Source organism: Carex rostrata, chromosome 27, assembly GCF_964058835.1.
Source record: "Carex rostrata chromosome 27, lpCarRost1.2, whole genome shotgun sequence".
In the NCBI taxonomy this organism is placed as follows: Eukaryota; Viridiplantae; Streptophyta; class Magnoliopsida; order Poales; family Cyperaceae; genus Carex; species Carex rostrata.
In genome coordinates, this window is record NC_135944.1 from 4,660,634 (window position 1) to 4,683,956 (window position 23,323).

A 23,323-nucleotide genomic window follows, 5' to 3' on the forward strand; every position below is an offset into this window, starting at 1 on the left:
AAAAAACGAGGGAAGGGTTCTTATTAATTCACTGGATAGATTTGATTACAATGTTTATTGAAATATTTGTTCATGTCTAAGAATGGAAAGAAAATATGATGTCCTTTTAACCATTTCTGGTATGCATCAGAAAACACAGATTAAGAGGAGTAAGAATAGAAATACAAGAGAGGGTTAAATATGTAAAAATCAACTAGAAAACTAAGTATCTACAACGGGTTCCGTACCTTGTAGGTGAATGGGTTATTCTGGGGAAATTTTTATTTATAGAAATTATTATTAAATAATAGAGGAAAATAGAAAGAGTACTGAGGTTTTTCAATAGTATAGATGAATCTGAAAAAAAAATTTCGATTCAAACTTTGGCTCCAAAAAAAATAAAATTCAGATCCAAACTTTAAAGCCGAATTTTTATTTCAGACCCAAAATGTTTTATGTTTCAGAAAAAAATAATCCAAGCACTCTTTTTATTTCAAAAAAAATATCAGTAACTGTTTCAGAATAAATCTTAGTGCTCTTTCTATTTAAGAAAAATCTTAGTGCTCTTTCCATTTGAGAAAATTCCAGTCACTCTTTCTATTTCAATAAAATTCCAGTCACTGTTTCAAAAAAAAATCTTAGGGCTCATTCTATTAAAAAAAAAAACACCCACTCCTAATCTTTAGATGTGAAAAAAAAAAAAGTTCCAAAATATTTAGACAATTCATTTCTTGTTGAGCCATTTTTATAATCATCAGTATTTACTATTTAGACAGAGATATATTATATGGATTAATTAAAAAAAGAAACAACCGGTGAAAATATATAGTTCTTAAAATTGTAAAGTAGTTATATAACTTTCATGATACCAGCAACTGTGTTAAAAATCTGGTATTAGTATCAGTGTAAAGGGAAAATTTTTAAAATTTCCCAAAAATAAACAATCAAAGACCCAATATAGATAGGCCATTTTGGGCTATTTCAGCTTGTGATATTTCTCAATTTTAAGCTTCTTTTAGACCTGATTAAGAGTGATTGAAAGTTTTCAAATTGTAACTTTGTATATGTTTATTTATTGGGGAAATTGGTTCCATGTCACTCCAAAATTGTGAATTTAGAAAAATGCCACTCCAAAATTTTAGTTTTGTTAAATGCCACCCCAAATCTCATTTATTAAGAAAAATGCCACATTAAATAGTTAATGACTAAAACGCCCTCCTCTTCTTCTCCAGCAAAACACACACCTCCTCTTCTTCTCTAGCAAAACACACACAGCTTCAAAAACTTGAAAGAGCTTAATTAAATAGGATCTGCGCCCTATAATCTCACTGTGCAACAGCTTCAGCGTAGAAACAGAAGCAGATCTGACTCTCGCCGCATTTTTGAAGAAATTGATTAGTTATTCTTCATGAAAATTATGCATTATTGTTCCAGATATGTGCATATCAAAAAACATGAAAGAAATTGATTTATCATCTAAATACAAAAAACATAGGAAAAGATGCATAAAAAAAAAAGGGAACACTTGACAAAATATAAACTCATTTATCATCTAAATACAAAATTCTCAAATTTTCAGCTTAAAATTTCTCATAACATGAACAAATCAACTCCCACCCTCCCGGCATCAGTTTTGTGGCATGATGAATTGACAAGTACAGAAGGCTCAACACTCGTCCCTGCACCTGACCTGAAACCAGGAACAGAAAATCAATAAAATAACTTGAGCTCACTAAAAACAAAGATATTTCTTAATTTAGCTAACTAGTATGGGGCATACACTATGCAGCAGAAAAATCAAAATTGATTAACATGAGTCAATTAATAATCTCAAATAAAAGTATGGGGCATACACTATCCCACTGGAGCAGCACAACCAGCGTACCAATCATAGTACTGTTACCGAGGAGGATACTGGTACCAAGTGGCTGCAGCACCAAGGAAGGGGGAAAAATCTCTTTTTTCTTGCAATTTGCTTTACTTTTCTTTCTTCTTGCAAACACTTTTATTTCTTATTTAGCATTTGATTGAATTGTGGGTAACTGTCACACCATTGATTATGCTGGGATAAGTTGACCACTTGAAAGAACTTGTCCATACAAAAAATAAATTTGATTTTTTTAGTTGCATTAAAGAGAAGACCAGTACCTCATAACAAATCCATGCAACAAATAACACAATGGTGACACCGAGTGCATTTGTGAACTTCCGTTGACCCCCATACGCTGATCCACCGAGTGATTCTCTATCTTTGACGTCAAAAATTATAGCTTGGACTTTTAGTGAGTCAGGTGGTGCCGAGAGGACAGAAAGGTGGTGCCGAGAGGATAGAGGTCGCTGGAGAATGAGAGGATCGGGAAGATGGTGGCGCCGAGAGAAAGTTCATCGTTCGAGGTGGCGCCAGAGCTGGGTTGCGTGAGAGAGAGAGGGGGTGTGTGTTTTGCTGGAGAAGGAGAGGAGGGCGTTTTAGTCATTAACTATTTAATGTGGCATTTTTCTTAATAAATAAAATTTGGGGTGACATTTAACAGAATCGAAATTTTAGAGTGGCATTTTTCTAAATTCATTATTTTGGAGTGGCATGGAACCAATTTCCCCTTATTTATTCTATGTATATTTTGGGCTTAGAGGAGTACATCTTTCTGACTTGGCCTCAATTCTGATAGAAGCAAAATATTAATATTGATAATTGATAGCGTTTCATTAGGTCCAATAGTTTTCCAAAAATAAATAGATTCTGACTTGGGAGTTGAGCCCAATATTAGAACCCTCAAAGATGGGCCATTTTGGGCTTTTGCAGCTTGTTATCATTTTCAATTTTTAGTTTCTTATAGGATATTGGGCTTGGAGTTGATTCCTTGGAACCTATTTCTATGTTTTCAAGGGAAAGGAGCCCATATTTCTGACTTTGTCTCAATTCTAAATAATGTAAATACATACATTGAACCGACTGAAATAAAATAGGTAAGGGTGTTTATTGGTTTGGTTGGATTAAAAGAAAAGTAAAATAGGTAAACTAAAATTTTATTCGATTTTCAAAAATACAAATATAACTGATCAAAATAAACTTATCAATCAAACTAAAACTGAACATAACAAATCAAACTAAATTTCAGTTTATCCGGTTCAACCGAAATAATAATATTCCGCATAAAATAAATATTTTTAGATGAATTTATTTTTTTGGTTCAGTTTAACCAGCTTTACACCGAACTAATCATTATAATGCATTATGTCGCAAATTTGCAAATTTGCAATTTTTGAATTTTTTCAAACATTTGGTTCGGACAGATGAAGGGTTTAAAATTTTTTGTCGGTTCGGTCCAACTGTTTTATAAATTCTTAACTGAACTGAACCAAACCGATCCATTTAACCTGAAAAATTGAACTATTTATTCCGAACTCTCTCGATTTAATTTAAAACGAAAAAACCGGAGCTGATGAACACTCATAAAAAATATGGTCATATATGAAAACAACAACAAAGATGGAAAAATAGAGATAAAACGAGATCAAGTATTGAGAAGCAGCTTTTGATCTAGTGGCGACGATAATGCTCTTCATGTGAGAGGTTGCAAGTTGGAAACTCGGAACGAACAATTCTTTGTGGATATATTGAAAAATCAATTTAAAAGGGTTAACATGTCACTTAATTGACAAATTAAGCAATTAAAATGCTTGGAAAATCTAATTCTCTAAAGGACCACTAAATTGGATAAGTGAGTTCTTCAAATTAAAGTTTATGTTAATGATCGACATATTAAATCATGAATTTTGATATGAAAAACATGAAAAATCTCCAAAGGGTTGACTTTATATGAATTTTTAAAGACCTGAAGAATTTTAGGGATGCACAAACCGTGTACACCTAACAAAAAATCATTTAGGGGTGCACAAACAGTGTTCTGGCAAGAAATGGTCCTTACATTTTTAACCAGACTCTACATCCTGCGGCCTATCGGTTCACAAAGACCACGACTAACCAAATATGAGAGCCAGCTTTAACTGGATTGAAACCCAAGCACCCGCGTCTCTTCGATTCGGGCACGACCCGATCACATGAGCCAATGAACAGGTTTATACGCGGTTCAAATAAAACGCGTCTATCCAAAAGCTAACTTAGGCAAAGGACACTCATTCGGCAGTCCTTATGAGACTGACAAACGGACCCACTCGTCAGTCCTTTCTTCTTCCCTAAAGCAACTCGAAATCAAAGAAAAGGAAGTCGAAAATCGAAGGGGAAAGAGAGAGGCTTTAATACCGAGCTTATTTGCAATCGACTAAGCTCGAGACCCTCTACACGCTCGTGTCAATTGCGAAGGGAATGAGATGATTTAGTGGGTGCTATGAATCGAACCTCAACAGCACTGACAAGAGCTTAATTAAGCCAATTGGGCACTGGCAGGTTAAAATGATCATTAGAACATGCTCTCTGTCACTTTCTCAGAGCCGTGAGGCACAAAATCGAGAAAGGAACATGTTTAGCCCGGTTTCAAGCCGCAGGGCACCATATCCTCACATACAGCTGTTGCCTCTTGTGTGGTCCCCTTGGACAGTTGCCTTGCGCTCAGTAGAAGATGAGAAAACAAGAGAACCTCCTCATGCCCCTTCCTGTTGTGCATGATCAATTAATCCAAGCCCTTGATTCTAAACTGGCTTTGTACGTGGATTCAAATCTAAAAGCTCAAAGTAAGAAGATTAATCATAAAAATAAATAATTTTATTATTATTATTTTATTTTAAGATGGATTAACTTTTTTTGGTTTGGTCTAATCAGCTTTAAATTGAAGCAAACAATATCAACTACGTTGTAATTTTTGATTTTTATTAAATATTTGATTCGAACAGATGAAGGGAACTTCGAATGTTTCGTTCTTTTGGTCTAACCAGTTTTATAAATTTCTTAACAGGAAAAAACAAATAGTTTAATGCGAACTCTCTCAGTATGATTTAAAACCTGATTAAATAGACTCAATGAACACCCAAAGAAACAAGAACCTTAAGGGAATTAGAACCTGATTTAAAACCTGATTCTAAACAGTCATTGCATCTCGGATTAGATTTATGAATTGATCGCTATTAGGTAACTGTATTTCTTTATAATCTGTGTTTTCGTTTTGTGTGGTTGAATTGGATTTTGAATTATGGTGTATATTTAACGGGATAGCGGATTTGATCAGAATAAACCTCACTTATGAGAAATAATATGATTGTGTATTCATTGATTTGTGAAATGATATGTTTGTGTTTTTTGAGAAATTGTGAAGAGATATGATTGTGTGTTCATTGATTTGTGAAATGATATGATTGTGTGCTTTGAGAAATTGTGAAAAGATATGATTGTGTGAAATGAAATGATACATATTTGTGTCATTTGTTTTATTGATAATTCAGACTCAGGAACTATCGCTGATTAAATATCTATTAATCATTTGAGTGAATTTGTGATGATTAATCCAGTTTGTTTGAATGATTGTTTAATTAAGTGAATTATAGAAAAGCGCGTCGTTAAATAACCGGTTACTGAACTTTATAGCTGATTTCATATTGTTTTTGTTTGTTTTTTTTATTTGTGACGTAGGTTGACGGAACGAAGGATGGATGCGAGGGTGCTTCTCTTGTCGCCATCTCTGACCCGACGGCGGGGCCGTGACATTTTGTTAAACATAAAAAGCAGTAAAAAGTAATTCCGTAAGAAATAAAAATATACGAAATCAAAACATTCATGGGTAAAATTACCCCTTTGTTTAATTCCCATTTATCATTTTACTAAAATCTTTATCTTTGTCAATTAAGCAAGGAAAATATAATAAGATATTATGTTGTGCATATAGAAAACAGAAAATTTACAAAAAGAAAAAAAAATAACAACTAACATCAATAAATGACCATTTTAGAATAAGAAAAAGTGGTGAAAGCAAAATGAAAGGTCAGAAAAAGATATATAACATAATAAATAACCAAAGATTTACAAACCTCAAAAAAATTAAGCAAGAAATTATTTGGTTTCTCTGCAATAAATATGAAAGGGAAAGTCACCATTTTAAAAAGTAAGTCAATTCTAATCTGAAGGAAAAATTTCATATGTTAATTTGTCTGATGTGCAAATTTTCTTCACAAGTTTGAATCTTTTATCTTCGATTTGGTTCACAGAATGCTTGTGATTCCTATTAATTATCTCTCTCTCGGGTAATAAAATTTCATATACACAAAAAAAAATTGTGGTTCTTATACATGCGTATGCGTATATGAAAATTCCACACCTATTGACTTTCAATTTTCTAAGTCATCAAGAAATTGTATAAAGGGATCTCTCACAAAGTTATACCCACTAATGTGAAAAGTACTTAATTAGCTCTCTATTTCAAATTCCCTTTCATATTTCTTGCTACAAGTAATCACGCGGCCACCAACTTTTTTATGTTTTTTCATAATGTTAATATTTCTGTTCTGTGTAATTTAATGTCAGTAAAATTTATCTGAACCTGTGCTAAAACACAGGTAAATCAGGTTCATATATGCATCTTAATTTCTCTAATTTTATTGAGATATTATTGCTGTCCAAGAAAAACAGAAGTACTACAAGATTCCATCTTTGTTTTTGTTTAATATGAGATATTATTACGTATTTGTTTTTATATGGAGTTTGAAATATATTGATGTTACACTCAGGCTCCCACCACTTAAAAATATACGATGTAGAAATAGGCATGTACCAAATAAATATTTTTTTGTGGAGAGAATTGAAAATTTTCAGGATCCTTCTCTGAACTCCACAAAATACAATTTGTGTTTAGAAACAAGACAGAAGATATTTTCTCTGTTGTTTCCAGAGAATTCTAGTTCTAGCTTCCTTTTCACATCAAAACCGCCCTTGCTGTAATTTTCACATCAAATTCTAAAATTTTCAAAGCCAATAAAATTTGTAAAGTTTCCAATATTTATTATTAAGGCCCTCATTGTGTATTCAGAAATAATTACATGTATTATTAACATATTTTGTGAGGTTAATTTTTTTTTTCTCTTTTTGTGAGGTAATTCCTAACTATCAATTTTGCTCAATATTCATATCTTTTTTAAGACTTTAGGTTTGGAACACTCTGGAAATTAATAAAACTGATAATTTAATGTATACAGAAGAATTTTTTTGGCATCTAGTATAATATTTTTTTCACAACTGGGTATAATTTTAATTTTCACATGTACTAACAAACTGCCGTTTTCACATAATCAATGAGTAGAACTAGAGTGTTTTTTAGTTTATCAAGTCTTATTGTGAACTCAATTTTAAATCTATTGAATTGGTTTTAAATGATAAATCCGAACTATTGAAACTCTTCTACCTTACAAGTGATGATGTGTTTAATACAAAATTTTTCAATTTTAAAACTAATTTTGTACATAATAAAGTTGTCAAAATTAGAAGATTTATAAAATAATTTTAATACATTCATTTTTTGAACATTTTTTGACCACTTGAATCTATACAATTTTTTTTTTGTTGAAAAATAGTGGTATTTAATTACCACCGATTTCATTGAAATAAAAAACCATAGCATATTTGACCCAATATCTAAAATTGGTACTAAAATCAAATATGATAAGTCTTTACCGCTGTTCAAAACATAAGCAGAAACAATAGAAAAAACCAAAACATCATAACATGCCTACAACAAAGACAACAACAACATAAGAAAATCATCATATATTTAAAGGTGAAGGACTGATGAAGACTAAAAATTGAGGTATATGAACCATAAAATCATCATATATTACATGGTAATTAATTGGATAAATTACTTTTGGGGTCAGGAACGTAAATATATACGGGTACAATAAATACGTACAAATATTAAAGTTAAAAATTTCACCCACAAAATTATACTAGTGGCTGAAGCCTCAACAGCTATGATCTCAAAATAAAACAATACTCGGTAGCTAGGTTGCATAGACACGGGTACGGGTATCGTATCAGATACGATACGGATATGGTAATTTTCGAAAACGAAGGATATATATGATACGGCTATTATATATATTATTTTTTCTATTTTAATTATATTATTGTTTCATGTATTACAACAAAGAAAAAAAATTTCACTTATACTATTAATTTAACACTTGTATATATATCAAATTTTTTTAATTTACAAGCAAAAAAAAAGTTATAATTTTGACATGGTATATATATATATACAGTATTCACATCACCCAAATTTATAATTCATCTAAAAAACTATTTAGAATTTAACAATTGTATCTACAAACATAAAATTGATAGTGAATATTATAATACCAAACAACATAAAATTAGATCCATAATATCCATAACATAAATAACATCCATTACATATTCAAATCAAATACCAGAAATTTGAGTTTGTATTCTAAAACTAATCATCAATTAAGAGAATACAAGCACTGTACAGTACCAGAAATTTAAATTTAAATAACGAGAGAGGAGACTGTGCAGTACCAGAAATTTGAGTTTAAATAACGAGAGAGGAGACTGTGCAGTACCAGAAATTTGAGTTTAAATAACCAGAAATTCCCAGCACTGTTCAGTACCGGACTTTGCAAGTTTAGGTGGAATTCCCAGCACTACCATAAACCCTGCAGTAACCCCCAATATATTATGGCTATAAAAAAGAAGGTTTCAGAAAATGAGGAAAAGAAAGGGATCAAAAAGCAAAAACAACCAAATTTATTCTTTCAAGTTCTCAACAGTCAATAGCCATTAGAAGAATACCGAGATTTTAAACTGAGAGATTTCGATTTGATGGGAGCAATTGTTGTAAGTTTAGTAATCAATTAATCACAAATTTGAGTTTAAATAGCGAAATTTATTGCAAGTTCAGTACTTGAAGAGAGGAGAGATGGCAGAAATGGTGGAGAGAGGCCGAGCGGAGATGACGGAAACGGCAAAGAGGCATCGCGGAGCAGCTGTCAGGGTTCTATTTTGTTTCTTTTTTTATTTTGGAGCGGATCAGCAGAGTGTGGAGCGGAAGGGTTCAAAAACAGCGAAAAATGAAAACCTAGTTAGAGTATCCCGCCCGTATCTCGCCCGTATCTCGCTGAAACAGCCGTATCCCCAAAAATTCAACGTGTATCGCGACCGTATCAGCAGTTTAAAGATACGCCACGTAAGCGATACGCCAGTTGGTGTATTGGATACGTATCGTAGCCGTATCAGACGCGTATCGGTATCCGATACGGGTACGGTGCCTAAACAAAAGTATCTGAGTAACATAGCTTCGTAGTAATTCCAATGGAATCTATGGGAATAAAAAGGAAGTCCAATGGAATGAACAACTGTGTAAAAACGCCAGATCTGCTGTCATAGAAATAGAAATGTTCAAGGAAAAAAATAAATAGAAAGGTTTAGATCAGAGAAGCAATGATAAAGATTTAAGATGTGATATGGCCGTTCATGTAAAAAATAAGTAAGGAATAATTGAGTTCATGTAAATTAAAAAATGTTGAGGTCTAAAGAAAACAAAATAAATTGATCTCTTTTGGGGAAATGACTGCCACTATTTCTATAAAGATTGCTTTGTTAAACGATAATGAAGTACAATTGCCATGAAATGGATAATTAGTTTAAACCATATATTAATTAATCAAATTAATATAGTTTCTTTATTGCTTTGTCTTTTGTTAGCTTTAATTAATAATTATTTTAAATCCACCTTCTAAGACTCCATAACATTGCCGTTGAGTAAATTTAGTTAACATGTAAATTAAATTTATTCAACAGTAAGTGATCTCGTGATTTCTAAGTTTATTGACACTTTTTAAGATAAACTTGAGCAATTTTTTGTAATCAATCACCCTGAGCAATTATATTTAAAGAAGAAGAAGAAAACATAATGTACATGAGCAATTATGGGTTGTATGGTCAAAAACATAAACCAAGTTCAAATTTATTTGTTTATATTATTTTATTTATAGGAAACAAGCTCAGGTTTTGTTAAAAAAAACTTGACCATTAATTCCTGCATGAGTAGTTGCTTTACTGTTGCTAAATTTAACAAGTTTCGCTTGTTCTTCTTTCATCATGATTCAAGGAGGTTCCTTTAATTACAAGACACAAATATATCAAAATTTACACACAGTTGGCCTAAAATTATTATGTGTGGTTTGGAAGGAAAGAGAACAAATTCATACACATTTTTGTACCACAAAAAGGTAATAAACCATAAGATGAAAATAAACTTCAATTAATACTCGCCTTTGCTCTTTCTTTGTGGTGAATATCAAATTTGGATTTTAGTCCATCTGTGATTTTGCACTTGGATTGATCAGGTAGTTTATAGTTATGGAAGGTTCTAATGCATTCTGTGGGACCCAAACTAAGTATTATTGTGAGACATGTTGCTCTATAAATAGGAGACACTAGACACAAAAGAAGGTAAGAGCATAGCAACCCAAAGCATCCAAAGCCTAAACTAAGAGCATAGCAACCCAAATAATCCAAACCCTAAACCCTAGAACAGTAAACAATTTGTGATATAATTAATGGCCATGGCTACATGCTTCGGAGCATCACCCGTGTACCGCACCCAGACCAGAGGTTCTATTTTGGCCGGGAATGTTCGGTGCTGTGCCACACCAGCACAAATTACTGCTTCAAGGAGGTCGGCAAATTACCAGCCAAACTCGTGGGACTATAACTCCCTCGAGTCCTTAAAGACCGACCGCATGGTAATTACTAAATTACAAGTTAATTATATATACATGTTGTTACCAATTTCTAGTTCTTTTTTTATCAATTGCATAAAATTAAATTATTCAAGAACATGAAACTTTTGTTGTGATTTTATACATTCACAAGTGTACACAGCAATAAAAAATTGTCTATAACTTCTTCATTTGATGGTGTTCTAAAGTTCTAATTGGAAATACCAACTTAAAGAATTAAATTGTTAAAGCGATATGATCACAAAATATATATAAAGGATCGCTTTCCAACAAATAAATTATTTTAGCAAGTTAATTCACATAAGATTGTTATTATTTGTAATGTAGAGCGAATCTCACGCAAACTATGAGACTCTTAAACAAGAAGTTAAGCAACTCATCCACAAAGAGACCGAGCCCGCTAAAAAACTTCGATTAGTGGATGCAATGCAAAGGCTCGGAGTTGCATATCATTTCGATGGAGAAATCAAAGAAGTCCTTGGCTCAATCTCCAAATCAGAGAGTGCTTTCAAGGAAGATGTTATCTCCATGTCATTGTTTTTTAGGTTGCTAAGAGAGAACAGCATTCCAGTGTCTCAAGGTACCTTTTTAATAAAGCTAAAAGAAAAAAAATGTTTTCGATTTACTCAAGGCATTAAGTTTAAAAATGTACAATTAGTTAAATTTGTGATCCTCTTTGAAATCAAAATTCAGTTGTGATATGTGGTTTCATTTAAATTAAATAATGTCATAAGAACTTCCAAAATTGCAAAGGAGCTAAGAGCCTAAGACTTCTTTAATTTAAAACAAAAAAAAAAAATACTTCTTTTGGACAAAACTGTAACATTTTCAAAATTTTCTTTTGTGTGTAATTTAGACATCTTCAGTAGCTTCTTGGACAACAATGGAACATTCAAGCCAATCCTTCAAAAAGACACAAAGGGACTCCTATCCCTTTATGAGGCCTCATTCTTGGCATTTGAGGGAGAGGAGTTACTTGACAAAGCCAGAGTGTTTTCTTCAAAGCACCTCACAGAGGCCAAACCGACACTCGACTCATACCTAAAAGGGAAAGTCGAGCACACACTGGAGCTGCCGCTGCACTGGAGAGCTCCAAGGCTGGAGGCAAAGTGGTTTATGGATCAATATGAGAGAGATGACAAGTTGGAACCAAAGCTCCTTCAATTGGCCAAACTTGACTTTAACCGGGTCCAAACTGTCCATCAAGGTGAAATTGGGAGAATGTCTAGGTACTTCATTAATATTTCCCTTGATATATATATTTTTTATTATTAAAATTTCATTTGATTTGCTTTCCATTATTCTTATGATGCACCTTAGAAGATTTGATAATGCACACGTTTCTATTATATTACACTGTCCATAAACACATGTTATAACTTGTATCTTGTTGTTATTTTGATTAATTAATTAGGTGGTGGAGGGATGCTGCACTAGGGGAGAAATTGACCTTTGCAAGGGACCGCTTGATCGAGTGCTTCTTCTACGCAACTGGTATTGTGTTCGAGCCCCACCTGAGCGAATGCCGGGAGATTGTTACCAAAGTGTTTGCTCTGATTGTGCACTTGGATGATGTGTATGACATATATGGAACCTTGGAGGAACTTGTTCTCTTCACAGATGCCATGGGAAAGTGAGTACTTCAATACTAGTATTATTTCTACATTTTCCTTATTAATTCATCCCTTAATTAAAAAATAATAAATTTGTGTTAAATTAAGGAAGTACAATATTGAACTTAATTTGCAGGAATCTAAAAAAACTGGATTAAATTTTCTAAATTAATGACTCAAACACTGGTGTACTTATTATTGACTGTCCTGTTTGAATGTATATCTAGGTGGAGCCTTGATGCCATGCAAGAACTACCAGAGTACATGAGGCCGATATATAAAACCATTTTAGACACCACAAATGAATGGTCAGAACATGTTCTCAAAGTAGAAGGATGGGATCCTCTCCCTTGGCTTAGGACAGCAGTATGATTCTGTGCCTTCTTTTAATTTTTAATTTTTTTTTTTGGATGGAAACAGCATTTTTTTTTTTATCTTACATTGCTGGAGAAACTTACATTGATTTCTCAATTTAATTTATCATGATAAATGGCAGTGGCATGATCTGTGCAAGGCCTTCTTAACGGAGGCAAAATGGCACTACGGATCAACTATTCCGTCTCTACATGACTACATAGAGAATGGATGGATGTCATCATCTGGACCTCTCATGTTACATCATGTGTTCTCCTTGTTCGGAGAGAAAGCTACCGCAAAAGCTTTGGCTGAGCAAGAGAGTTACCCGAGCATTGTTCGAACTTGCTCTATGATCTTCAGACTTTGCAATGACTCGGCTACACATTCGGTATGTATTTACTCGGATATAAATATTTTATGGGTAACAATTAACGAGCATAATTTTTTTGAAATATCCTTTTTTTTTGTTTCTTTTGGGTGGGTTTCTAAATTTCAAATTCTAACAATTTGTTTGAACAATTATGAATTGTAGGCGGAGCTGGAGAGAGGTGATGCACCATCATCCATCGCATGCTACATGCGTGAGAATGGTGCAAACGAGCACGAGGCCCGTCTGGCTATGCATGAATTGACTATCAATGTATGGAAAAAGATCAACAAGGATGCACTGGGCGCTAATCCCTTCCCCCGATCCCTTGCTGAGGCCTCCATGAATCTCGCACGCATTTCACACTGTATCTACCAAGGAGGGGACGGGCTTGGTGCACCGGATGAGGAGAAGAAGAAGTTGATCAAGGCACTTTTCTTGGAACCTGTTCAAGTCAAAGATGAGAAAGTATTTGCCAAGAGCTTATAGTTAAGCTAAATTTGGGTTTTTGGGAGAGTAATTAAATATGAAATTAGATGTAGTTTGTATAGCAAGTAGCTTATATAGGATATATAAAAGGTATATATATATAATGATATATATACCATTGGAATGGAATTATCTAATTTATCTAAACACTAATTACTTAATTTGTCTCCAAATTTAAATAATTGTTGCATATTTTTCTATTCAAATTGTTTTTCTACTAGAGTAGCGAAATGCATACCACATATTTATTTACAAAATGAAAATCAATAAAAATGAAAGCTACAACGATTGATCCTGGCCATCACATTTCAATTGCCCCGGCCATTTAAGCATTCACTGAACAAATGACAATTGATCCCTTCGGCCCATGAGATGGGGCAACTAAGGGCCCATTAATTCAACTACGGCCCACATCAGGCCCATTAAACTGATTATTATATATTTTATATATGCACTTTCACGTGTCCAAAAAACAAATGGCGTTAAATTTTTCCTTATCCACCATAACTAGAATTTTATGATTTTTCATAATGTCAATATTTATTTCTGTGTAATTTAATGTCAGTAAAATTTATCTGAACCTGTGCTAACACAGGTAAATCAGATTCATATATTATATGCTGTGCAAATAAGACTTGCCACGTATACATCTTAATTTCTCCCATTTTATTGAGATATTATTGCTGTCCAAGAAAAACAGAAGTACTACAAGATTCCACTAAACTACTAAATCGGTTAGAAAAAATGAACCGAACTGATTCATTTAACAGAAAAAACCGAATAATTTAATACAACTCTCTCTCAGTATGATTAAAACCCAATTAAATTGGACCCAATGAACACCCAAAGAAACATGAGCCTTTAGTTAAGAGAAAAGTAACAATTAATTAAGAGGAGGGTTCCAATACCTCATATTTTTCATACCTCATTATACCGCATATTTTATATCTTTATTTTAAAAGTCCAAATTGTTGATTTGTACTGCTTAACATGATATTTATGCTAAAATATGCTCGGGGATGAAATTTTATAATTTTTGGAAATTTTTTTACTACTTTTTAAGATAGGTATAAAATTAATGCTTGGATCGTTCAAAAAACAATGATTTTCTATTCATCTTAAAAATTAGTAAAAAAAATTCATCCCAACCATATTTTTGAAATTATAAATTTTCAAAAACAATGATTTTCTATTTTGAAAACGAAGATAACGAAGATTTAAAAGATGAAGTATGATGAAGTATGAAAGATATGAGGTATTGAAACCCTTCTCATTATTAAAGATATGTTCATATATGAAAATTAGTATAGCAAAGATAGAGAACACAGAGATACAATGAGAGGAATTAAATGTGATTTAACTTGCATATAGGCCAAGTATGTATGACAATCTAGTCATACTTGCATGAAATGATAAATCTTGATCTTTGTTTTTTTCCATATAAGCTGACAATTAATAATTGGCATATGTATTGTTATTACCAAATCTTTCCGGAATTTCATTCTCGTGTATAGATGTATGTTTCTACAAAATCAAATTAATATTAGTTTTCTAATTATAAGTACATTATCTAAGTAGCGGCTACATTTAATAAAAAAAGTTGTATATTAAAGGAAATGGTAAGAAATATATATTCTAATTCATTTTTAGTATAAATTATACACATGACTCTCTCTGAATATTTACAGAGAGTGGTGAGATTTTATTAAACATAAAAAGCAGTAAAAAAAAATTCGGTCAGAAAAAAAAAACGAAACAGTAAAATTACACTAATCAAAACATTACTGGGTAAAATTACCCCTTTGTTTAATTCCCATTTATCATTTTACTAAAATCTTTATCTTTGTCAATTTAGCAAGGAAAATATAATAAGATTATGAGGTGCAGATAGAAAACAGAAAATTTACAAAAAGAAAAAAAAAAAAACTAACATCAATAAATGACCATTTTAGAATAAGAAAAAGTTGTGAAAGCAAAATGAAAGGTCAGAAAAAGATATATAACATAATAAATAACCAAAGATTTACAAACCTCAAAAAAATTAAGCAAGAAATTATTAGGTTTCTCTGCAAGAAACATGAAAGGGAAAGTCAAGTCAATTCTAATCTAAAGGTAAAATTTCATATGTTTGTCTGATGTGCAAATTTTCTTCACAAGTTTGAATCTTTTATATATCTTCGATTTGGTTCACAGAATACTTGTGATTCCTATTCTCTCGGGTAATAAAATTTCATATACACAAAAGAAATTGTGGTTTATACATGCGTATATGCAAATTCCACACCTATTGACTTTCAATTTTCTAAGTCATCAAGAAATTGTATAAAGGGATCTCTCAGAAAGTTATACCCACTAATGTGAAAAGTACTTAATTAGCTCTCTATTTCAAATTCCCTTTCATATCTCTTGCTACAAGTAATCCACCAACTTTTTTATGTTTTTTCATAATGTTAATATTTCTGTTCTGTGTAATTTAATGTCAGTAAAATTTATCTGAACCTGTGCTAAAACACAGGTAAATCAGGTTTATATATTATATGCTGTGCAAATAAGACTTGCCACGTATATATACCTCATTTTATTGCTGTCCAAGAAAAACAGAAGTACTACAAGATTCCATCTTTGTTTTTTTTAATATGAGATATTATTGCTTGTTTGTTTTTATATGGAGTTTGAAATATATTGATGTTACACTCTCAGGCAGTCAGGCTCCCAACACTTTTAAAAAGATACGATGTAGAAATACGCATGTGCCAAATAAATATTTTTTGTGGAGAGAATTGAAAATTTTCAGAATCCTTCTCTCAACTCCACAAAATACAATTGGTGTTTAGAAACAAGACAAAGAAGATATTTTCTCTGTTGTTTCCAGAGAATTCTAGTTCTAGCTGTGCTTTTCAAAACCGCCCTTACTGTAATTTTCACATCAAATTCTAAAATTTTCAAAGCCAATAAAATTTGTAAAGTTTCCAATATTTATTATTAAGGTCCTCATGTGTATTCAGAAATAATTACATGTATTATTAACAGATTTTGTGAGGTTAATTTTTTTTCTCTTTTTTTGAGGTAATTCCTAACTATCAATTTTGCTCAATGTTCATATCTTTTTTGAGATTTTAGGTTTGGAACACTCTGGAAATTAATAAAAATGATAATTTAATGTATACACGAGAATTTTTTTGGCGTCTAGTGTAATATTTTTTTCATATATTTTTAATTTTCACATGTACTAACAAACTGCCGTCATAATCAATGAGAAGAACTAAGTGTTTTTAAATTTATATAAAGTCTTTTTGTAAATTCAATTCTAAAATTTATTAGATTGACTTTAAACTATGAATTCAAATTATTGAAACTCTTTAGTGATGAAGTATCCAAATACAAAAAAATTTAAATTTTGAAATTAATTTTGTATATAGTCAAGTTGTCAAAATTAAAAGATTTATAAAATAATTTAAATACAATCATTTTTTGAATATTTTTTGACCACTTGACACTATACAACATTAATTCAAAAATATAAATTTTTCATATGGAGACACGTCACTCATAAGGTAGAAGAGTTTGAACGGTTCGGATTTGTCGTTTAAAGCTAAATCTGATAGATTTTAGAGTTGAGGTCACAAAGGGAATTTGTGAACTTAAGAACACCCTAGTCTACTCTATAATCAATATTATTGTCTTTATGAATATGTAAAAAATCACGACATTTCAATATTATTATGATTGCTACCAAAAACTTACAAAAATGCATTAATGTGGATAATTTCTAGATGTTGATTTGCTAACTTAGTTCATATAGAAACAAAATCTAATAGTGTAATAGTGATAAATTTTTATGTGCTTGTAGCAAAATATATATATATAGAGTGAGTCTATGGTACTATGCATATTACGATTTGTTACCATGCTACGGCTCTATATTCGAGTTTTCAAATCCTAACGGTCGATCCGAACCGTTCATCTTGTTCTCCATATTAATATGTATTTGGAGACCAAATTTTATATTTTTTGAAATTTTTTTACTATTTTTTTTAGATTTATTGAAAATCACTGTTTTTGGATGGTCCAGAATTTTCAGATCAAGTGATTTTCTAAATATCTAAAAAAATAGTAAAATTTTTTCAAAAAATGTAAAATTTGGTTTCCAAACACATATTAATATGGGGAACAAGATGAACGGTTCGGATCGACCGTTAGGATTTGAAAACTCGAATATAGAGCCATAGCACGGTAACAACCCATGATATGCATATATAGTACCATAGACTCACTCATATATATATATATATATCATATTTTTCGGTTCTATTTTGCATATGATTAGTGCTAAATTTTTGTTATTAGAAAAAATTATGAAGACAAATTAAAAATTGAAGTATTTGAACCATAAAATCATCATATGTTATATGGTAAATTAATTGGATAAATTACTTTTGGGGTTAGGAACGTAAATATACACGGGCACAATATATACGTACGTACAAATATTAAAGTTTAAAATTGCACCCACCAAATTATACTAGTGGCTGAAGCCTCAACAGCTGTGATCCCAAAACAAAACAATACTTGGTAGCAATTCCAATGGAATCTATTGGAATAAAAAGGAGTCCAATGGAATGAACAACTGTGAAAAAACGCCATATAAATAGAAATGTTCAAGAAAAAGAAATAGGTTTACATCAGAGAAACAATGATAAAGATTTAATGTGATATATGTAAAAAATGAGTGAGGAAAAATAGAGTTCATTAAAAAAAGAGAGGCCCAAAATAAACAAAACAGTTGTGGCTACTGCAAATGAACTGATCTCTTTTGAGGCAATGAGCATGACTGCCATAATTTCTATAAAGATTTCTTTGTTAAACGTTAATGAAGTAAAATTGCAATGAAATGAATAATAATTAGTTTAAACCATATATTAATTATTAATCAAATTATTATAGTTTCATTATTGTTTTCCTTTTGTTAGCTTTAATTAATAATTATTTGAATTCCATCTTCTAAGACCCCATAATTTTGCCATTGAGTAAATTTAATTAGTTAACATTTAATTTAAATTCATTCAAAAGTAAGTGATCTCGTGATTTCTATGTTTATGTTTATTGACCCTTTTTAAGATAAAATTGAGCAACTTTTTGTTATCAATCACCATAAGCAATTATATTTAAAAAGAAAAGAAAAGATAACATGAGCAATTATGGGTTGTACGGTCCAAAACATAAACCAAGCTCAGATTTATTAATTTGTTTATATTACTTTATTTCTAGAAACAAGCTCAGGTTTTGTTAAAAAAAAACTTGACCATTAATTCCTGCATGAGTAGTTGCTTTACTGTTGCTAAATTTAACAAGTTTCGCTTGTTCTTCTTTGATCAAGATTCAAGGAGGTTCCTTTAATTACAAGACACAAATATATCAAAATTTACACACAGTTGGACTAAAATTATTATGTGTGGTTTGGAAGGAAAGAGAACAAATTCATACACTTTTTTGTACCACAAAAAGGTAATAAACCATAAGATGAAAAGAAGCTTCAATTAATACCCGCCTTTGCTCTTTCTTTGTGGTGAATATCAAGTTTGGATTCTAGTCTATCTATGATTTTGCACTGGGATTGATCAGGTAGTTTATAGTTATGGAAGTTTCTAATTCATTGTGTGGGACCCACAATAAGTATTATTGTGAGACATGTTGCTCTATAAATAGGAGGCACTAGACACAAAAGGAGGTAAGAGCATAGCAACCCAAAGCATCCAAAGCCTAAACTAAGACCATAGCAACCCAAAGAATCCAAACCCTAAACCCTAGAACAGTAAACAATTTGTGATATAATTAATGGCCATGGCTACATGCTTCGGAGCATCACCTGTGTACCGCACCCAGACCAGAGGTTCTATTTTGGCGGGGAATGTTCGGTGCTGTGCCACACCAGCACAAATTACTGCTTCAAGGAGGTCGGCAAATTACCAGCCAAACTCGTGGGACTATAACTCCCTCGAGTCCTTAAAGACCGACCGCATGGTAATTACTAAATTACAAGTTAATTATATATACATGTTGTTACCAAATTCTAGTTCTTTTTTTATCAATTGCATAAATTTAAATTATTCAAGAACATGAAACTTTTGTAGTGATTTTATACATTCACAAGTGTACATAGCAATACAAAATTGTCTATTACTTCTTCATTTGATGGTGTTCTAACGTTCTAATTGGAAATACCAACTTAATGTATGAATTTGTTAAAGCGATATGATCACAAAATATATATAAAGGATCGCTTTCCAACAAATCAATTATTTTAGCAAGTTAATTCACATAAGATTGTTATTATTTGTAATGTAGAGCGAATCTCACGCAAACTATGAGACTCTTAAACAAGAAGTTAAGCAACTCATCCACAAAGAGACCGAGCTGGCTAAAAAACTTCGATTAGTGGATGCAATGCAAAGGCTCGGAGTTGCATATCATTTCGATGCAGAAATCAAAGAAGTCCTTGGCTCAATCTCCAAATCAGAGAATGCTTTCAAGGAAGATGTTATCTCCATGTCATTATTTTTTAGGTTGCTAAGAGAGAACAGCATTCCAGTGTCTCAAGGTACTTGTTTAATAAAGCTAAAAGAAAAAAAAAGTTTTCGATTTACTCAAGGCATTGAGTTTAAAAATGTACAATTAGTTAAATTTGTGATCCTCTTTGAAATCAAAATTCAGTTGTGATATGTGGTTTCATTTAAATTAAATAATGTCATAAGAACTTCCAAAATTGCAAAGGAGCTAAAAGCCTAAGACTTCTTTAATTTAAAACAAAAAAAAAAAATGCTTGTTTTGGACAAAACTGTAACATTTTCAAAATATTATTTTGTGTGTAATTTAGACATCTTCAGTAGCTTCTTGGACAACAATGGAACATTCAAGCCAATCCTTCAGAAAGACACAAAGGGACTCCTATCCCTTTATGAGGCCTCATTCTTGGCATTTGAGGGAGAGGAGTTACTTGACAAAGCAAGAGTGTTTTCTTCAAAGCACCTCACAGAGGCCAAACCGACACTCGACTTGTACCTAAAAGGGAAAGTCGAGCACACACTGGAGCTGCCGCTGCACTGGAGAGCTCCAAGGCTGGAGGCAAAGTGGTTTATGGATCAATATGAGAGAGATGACAAGTTGGAACCAAAGCTCCTTCAATTTGCCAAACTTGACTTTAACCGGGTCCAAACTGTCCATCAAGGTGAAATTGGGAGAATGTCTAGGTACTTCATTAATATTTCCCTTGATATATATATTTTTATTATTAAAATTTCATTTGATTTGCTTTCCATTATTCTTATGATGCACCTTAGAAGATTTGGCAATGCACACGTTTCTATTATATTACACTCTCCATAAACACATGTTATAACTTGTATCTTGTTGTTATTTTGATTAATTAATTAGGTGGTGGAGGGATGCTGCACTAGGGGAGAAATTGACCTTTGCAAGGGACCGCTTGATCGAGTGTTTCTTCTACGCAACTGGTATTGTGTTCGAGCCCCACCTGAGCGAATGCCGGGAGATTGTTACCAAAGTGTTTGCTCTGATTGTGCACTTGGATGATGTGTATGACATATATGGAACCTTGGAGGAACTTGTTCTCTTCACAGATGCCATGGGAAAGTGAGTACTTCAATACTAGTATTATTTCTACATTTTCCTTATTAATTCATCCCTTAATTAAAAAAAAATAAATTTGTGTTAAATTAAGGAAGTACAATATTGAACTTAATTTGCAGGAATCTAAAAAAACTGGATTAAATTTTCTAAATTGATGACTCAAACACTGGTGTACTTATTATTGATTGTACTGTTTGAATGTATATCTAGGTGGAGCCTTGATGCCATGCAAGAACTACCAGAGTACATGAGGCCGATATATAAAACTATTTTAGACACCACAAATGAATGGTCAGAATATGTTCTCAAAGTAGAAGGATGGGATCCTCTCCCTTGGCTTAGGACAGCAGTAAGATTCTGTGCCTTCTTTTAATTTTTAATTTTTTTTTTTATCTTACATTGCTGGAGAAACTTACATTGATTTCTCAATTTAATTTATCATGATAAATGGCAGTGGCATGATCTGTGCAAGGCCTTCTTAACGGAGGCAAAATGGCACTACGGATCAACTATTCCGTCTCTACATGACTACATAGAGAATGGATGGATGTCATCATCTGGACCTCTCATGTTACATCATGTGTTCTCCTTGTTTGGAGAGAAAGCTACCGCAAAAGCTTTGGCTGAGCAAGAGAGTTACCCGAGCATTGTTTGAACTTGCTCTATGATCTTCAGACTTTGCAATGACTCGGCTACACATTCGGTATGTATTTACTCGGATATAAATATTTTATGGGTAACAATTAACGAGCATAATTTTTTTGAAATATCCCTTTTTTTTGTTTCTTTTGGGTGGGTTTCTAAATTTCAAATTCTAACAATTTGTTTGAACAATTATGAATTGTAGGCGGAGCTGGAGAGAGGTGATGCACCATCATCCATCGCATGCTACATGCGTGAGAATGGTGCAAACGAGCACGAGGCCCGCCTGGCTATGCATGAATTGACTATTGATGTATGGAAAAAGATCAACAAAGATGCACTAGGCGCTAATCCCTTCCCCCGCTCCTTTGCCGATGCCTCCATGAATCTTGCACGCATTTCACACTGCATTTACCAAGGAGGGGATGGACTCGGTGCACCGGATGAGGAGAAGAAGAAGTTGATCAAGGCACTTTTCTTGGAACCTGTTCAAGTCAAAGATGAGCAAGTATTTGCCAAGAGCTTATAGTTAAGCTAAATTTGGGTTTTTGGGAGAGTAATTAAATATGAAATTAGATGTAGTTTGTATAGAAAGTAACTTATATAGGATATATAAAAGGTATACATATAAGAGGAAGGTTCAAATGTCTCCATTTTTTATGCCTCCAACATGCTTTCATCTTTTATGCCTCCAATATGCCTCTATTTTTAAAAACATTAATAATTTAAAATTTAAAAGTCAAAATAAAACCATTGGATATAATGTACATCATTTTATCTATGCACATGTAAAAAATTATGACATTTCAATTTTATTTTGGTTGTCATCAAGAGCTTGTAAAAAACGTACTAATGTGGATAATTTTTAGACGTTGATTTTTCAACTTATTGATTCACATAAAAAAAAATTGAAATGTGATAATTTTTTATGAGTACATAGAGAAAATAACATAGATCACATCTAACAATTTTATTTTGATTTTTAAATTTTGAGTTATAAAAGTTTTAAAAAATGGAGACATGGTGGAGGCACAAAAATGGAGGCATTTGAACCCTCTTCTACATATAATGATATATATATACCATTGGAATTAATGAAATTATCTAATTTATCTAAACACTAAGGCCATGTTTGGTTGTGGAGTAAAGTTAATCCGGATTAAATTTCTTACTCCAAGTTAAGGTAGATTAAAATATTCATGTTAGGTTGGAGGTTGATTGGAATTTGGTGGAGTAAGCTTATGAAAAAAGAGAAAATTATAACATGGTGTTCTCTAATTGCTGACCCACAGGTGTAGTAAGTTACTCCACCTAGAGAGGTGGAGTAACTTAATCCGGATTAAATCAAATATTACTCTATCTTACTTCTCTAAATTTATTTCTCATTTGGCTCCTTAAAAGTGGAGTAGAGAATTTACTCCACCACTTACTCCACAACCAAACATGACCTAATTACTTAATTTGTCTCCAAATTTAAATAATTGTTGCATATTTTTTCTACTAGAGTAGCGAAATGCATACCACATAT

General features: G+C 32.1%; 3 protein-coding genes across 3 annotated transcripts; all 3 read left to right on the forward strand.

Annotated features, from left to right (window-relative positions):
• The first annotated feature begins 10,319 nt into the window (after positions 1–10,319).
• LOC144544921 (alpha-terpineol synthase, chloroplastic-like) lies at positions 10,320–13,659 on the forward strand. Its single transcript, XM_078293477.1, has 7 exons — positions 10,320–10,683; positions 11,008–11,260; positions 11,537–11,909; positions 12,095–12,313; positions 12,521–12,659; positions 12,790–13,038; positions 13,183–13,659. The coding sequence occupies exons 1-7, from the start codon at positions 10,498–10,500 to the stop codon at positions 13,504–13,506; spliced, it is 1,743 nt and encodes a 580-aa protein (XP_078149603.1). The 5' UTR covers positions 10,320–10,497; the 3' UTR covers positions 13,507–13,659.
• Positions 13,660–19,222: 5,563 nt separating this feature from the next.
• On the forward strand, positions 19,223–22,490 carry LOC144544922 (alpha-terpineol synthase, chloroplastic-like). The gene is made up of 7 exons (XM_078293478.1): positions 19,223–19,527; positions 19,852–20,104; positions 20,381–20,753; positions 20,938–21,156; positions 21,364–21,502; positions 21,608–21,856; positions 22,001–22,490. Exons 1-6 carry the CDS (start codon positions 19,342–19,344, stop codon positions 21,806–21,808), a joined length of 1,371 nt encoding a protein of 456 aa, XP_078149604.1. The 5' UTR covers positions 19,223–19,341; the 3' UTR covers positions 21,809–21,856; positions 22,001–22,490.
• Positions 21,818–22,324, forward strand: LOC144545000 (tricyclene synthase TPS4, chloroplastic-like). Its single transcript, XM_078293555.1, has 2 exons — positions 21,818–21,856; positions 22,001–22,324. The coding sequence occupies exons 1-2, from the start codon at positions 21,818–21,820 to the stop codon at positions 22,322–22,324; spliced, it is 363 nt and encodes a 120-aa protein (XP_078149681.1).
• Positions 22,491–23,323: the final 833 nt, after the last annotated feature.

Bases quoted from the DNA above. Each gene is read 5' to 3' on its own strand.
- LOC144544921 (XM_078293477.1), top strand. From the start codon at position 10,498: ATGGCCATGGCTACATGCTTCGGAGCATCACCCGTGTACCGCACCCAG. The intron at 11,910-12,094 runs GTACTTCATTAA...TTAATTAATTAG, and splicing joins GAAATTGGGAGAATGTCTAG to GTGGTGGAGGGATGCTGCAC. The intron at 12,314-12,520 runs GTGAGTACTTCA...ATGTATATCTAG, and splicing joins TTCACAGATGCCATGGGAAA to GTGGAGCCTTGATGCCATGC.
- LOC144545000 (XM_078293555.1), top strand. From the start codon at position 21,818: ATGATCTTCAGACTTTGCAATGACTCGGCTACACATTCG. The intron at 21,857-22,000 runs GTATGTATTTAC...TATGAATTGTAG, and splicing joins ATGACTCGGCTACACATTCG to GCGGAGCTGGAGAGAGGTGA.
- LOC144544922 (XM_078293478.1), top strand. From the start codon at position 19,342: ATGGCCATGGCTACATGCTTCGGAGCATCACCTGTGTACCGCACCCAG. The intron at 19,528-19,851 runs GTAATTACTAAA...TTTGTAATGTAG, and splicing joins CCTTAAAGACCGACCGCATG to AGCGAATCTCACGCAAACTA. The intron at 20,105-20,380 runs GTACTTGTTTAA...TGTGTAATTTAG, and splicing joins CAGCATTCCAGTGTCTCAAG to ACATCTTCAGTAGCTTCTTG.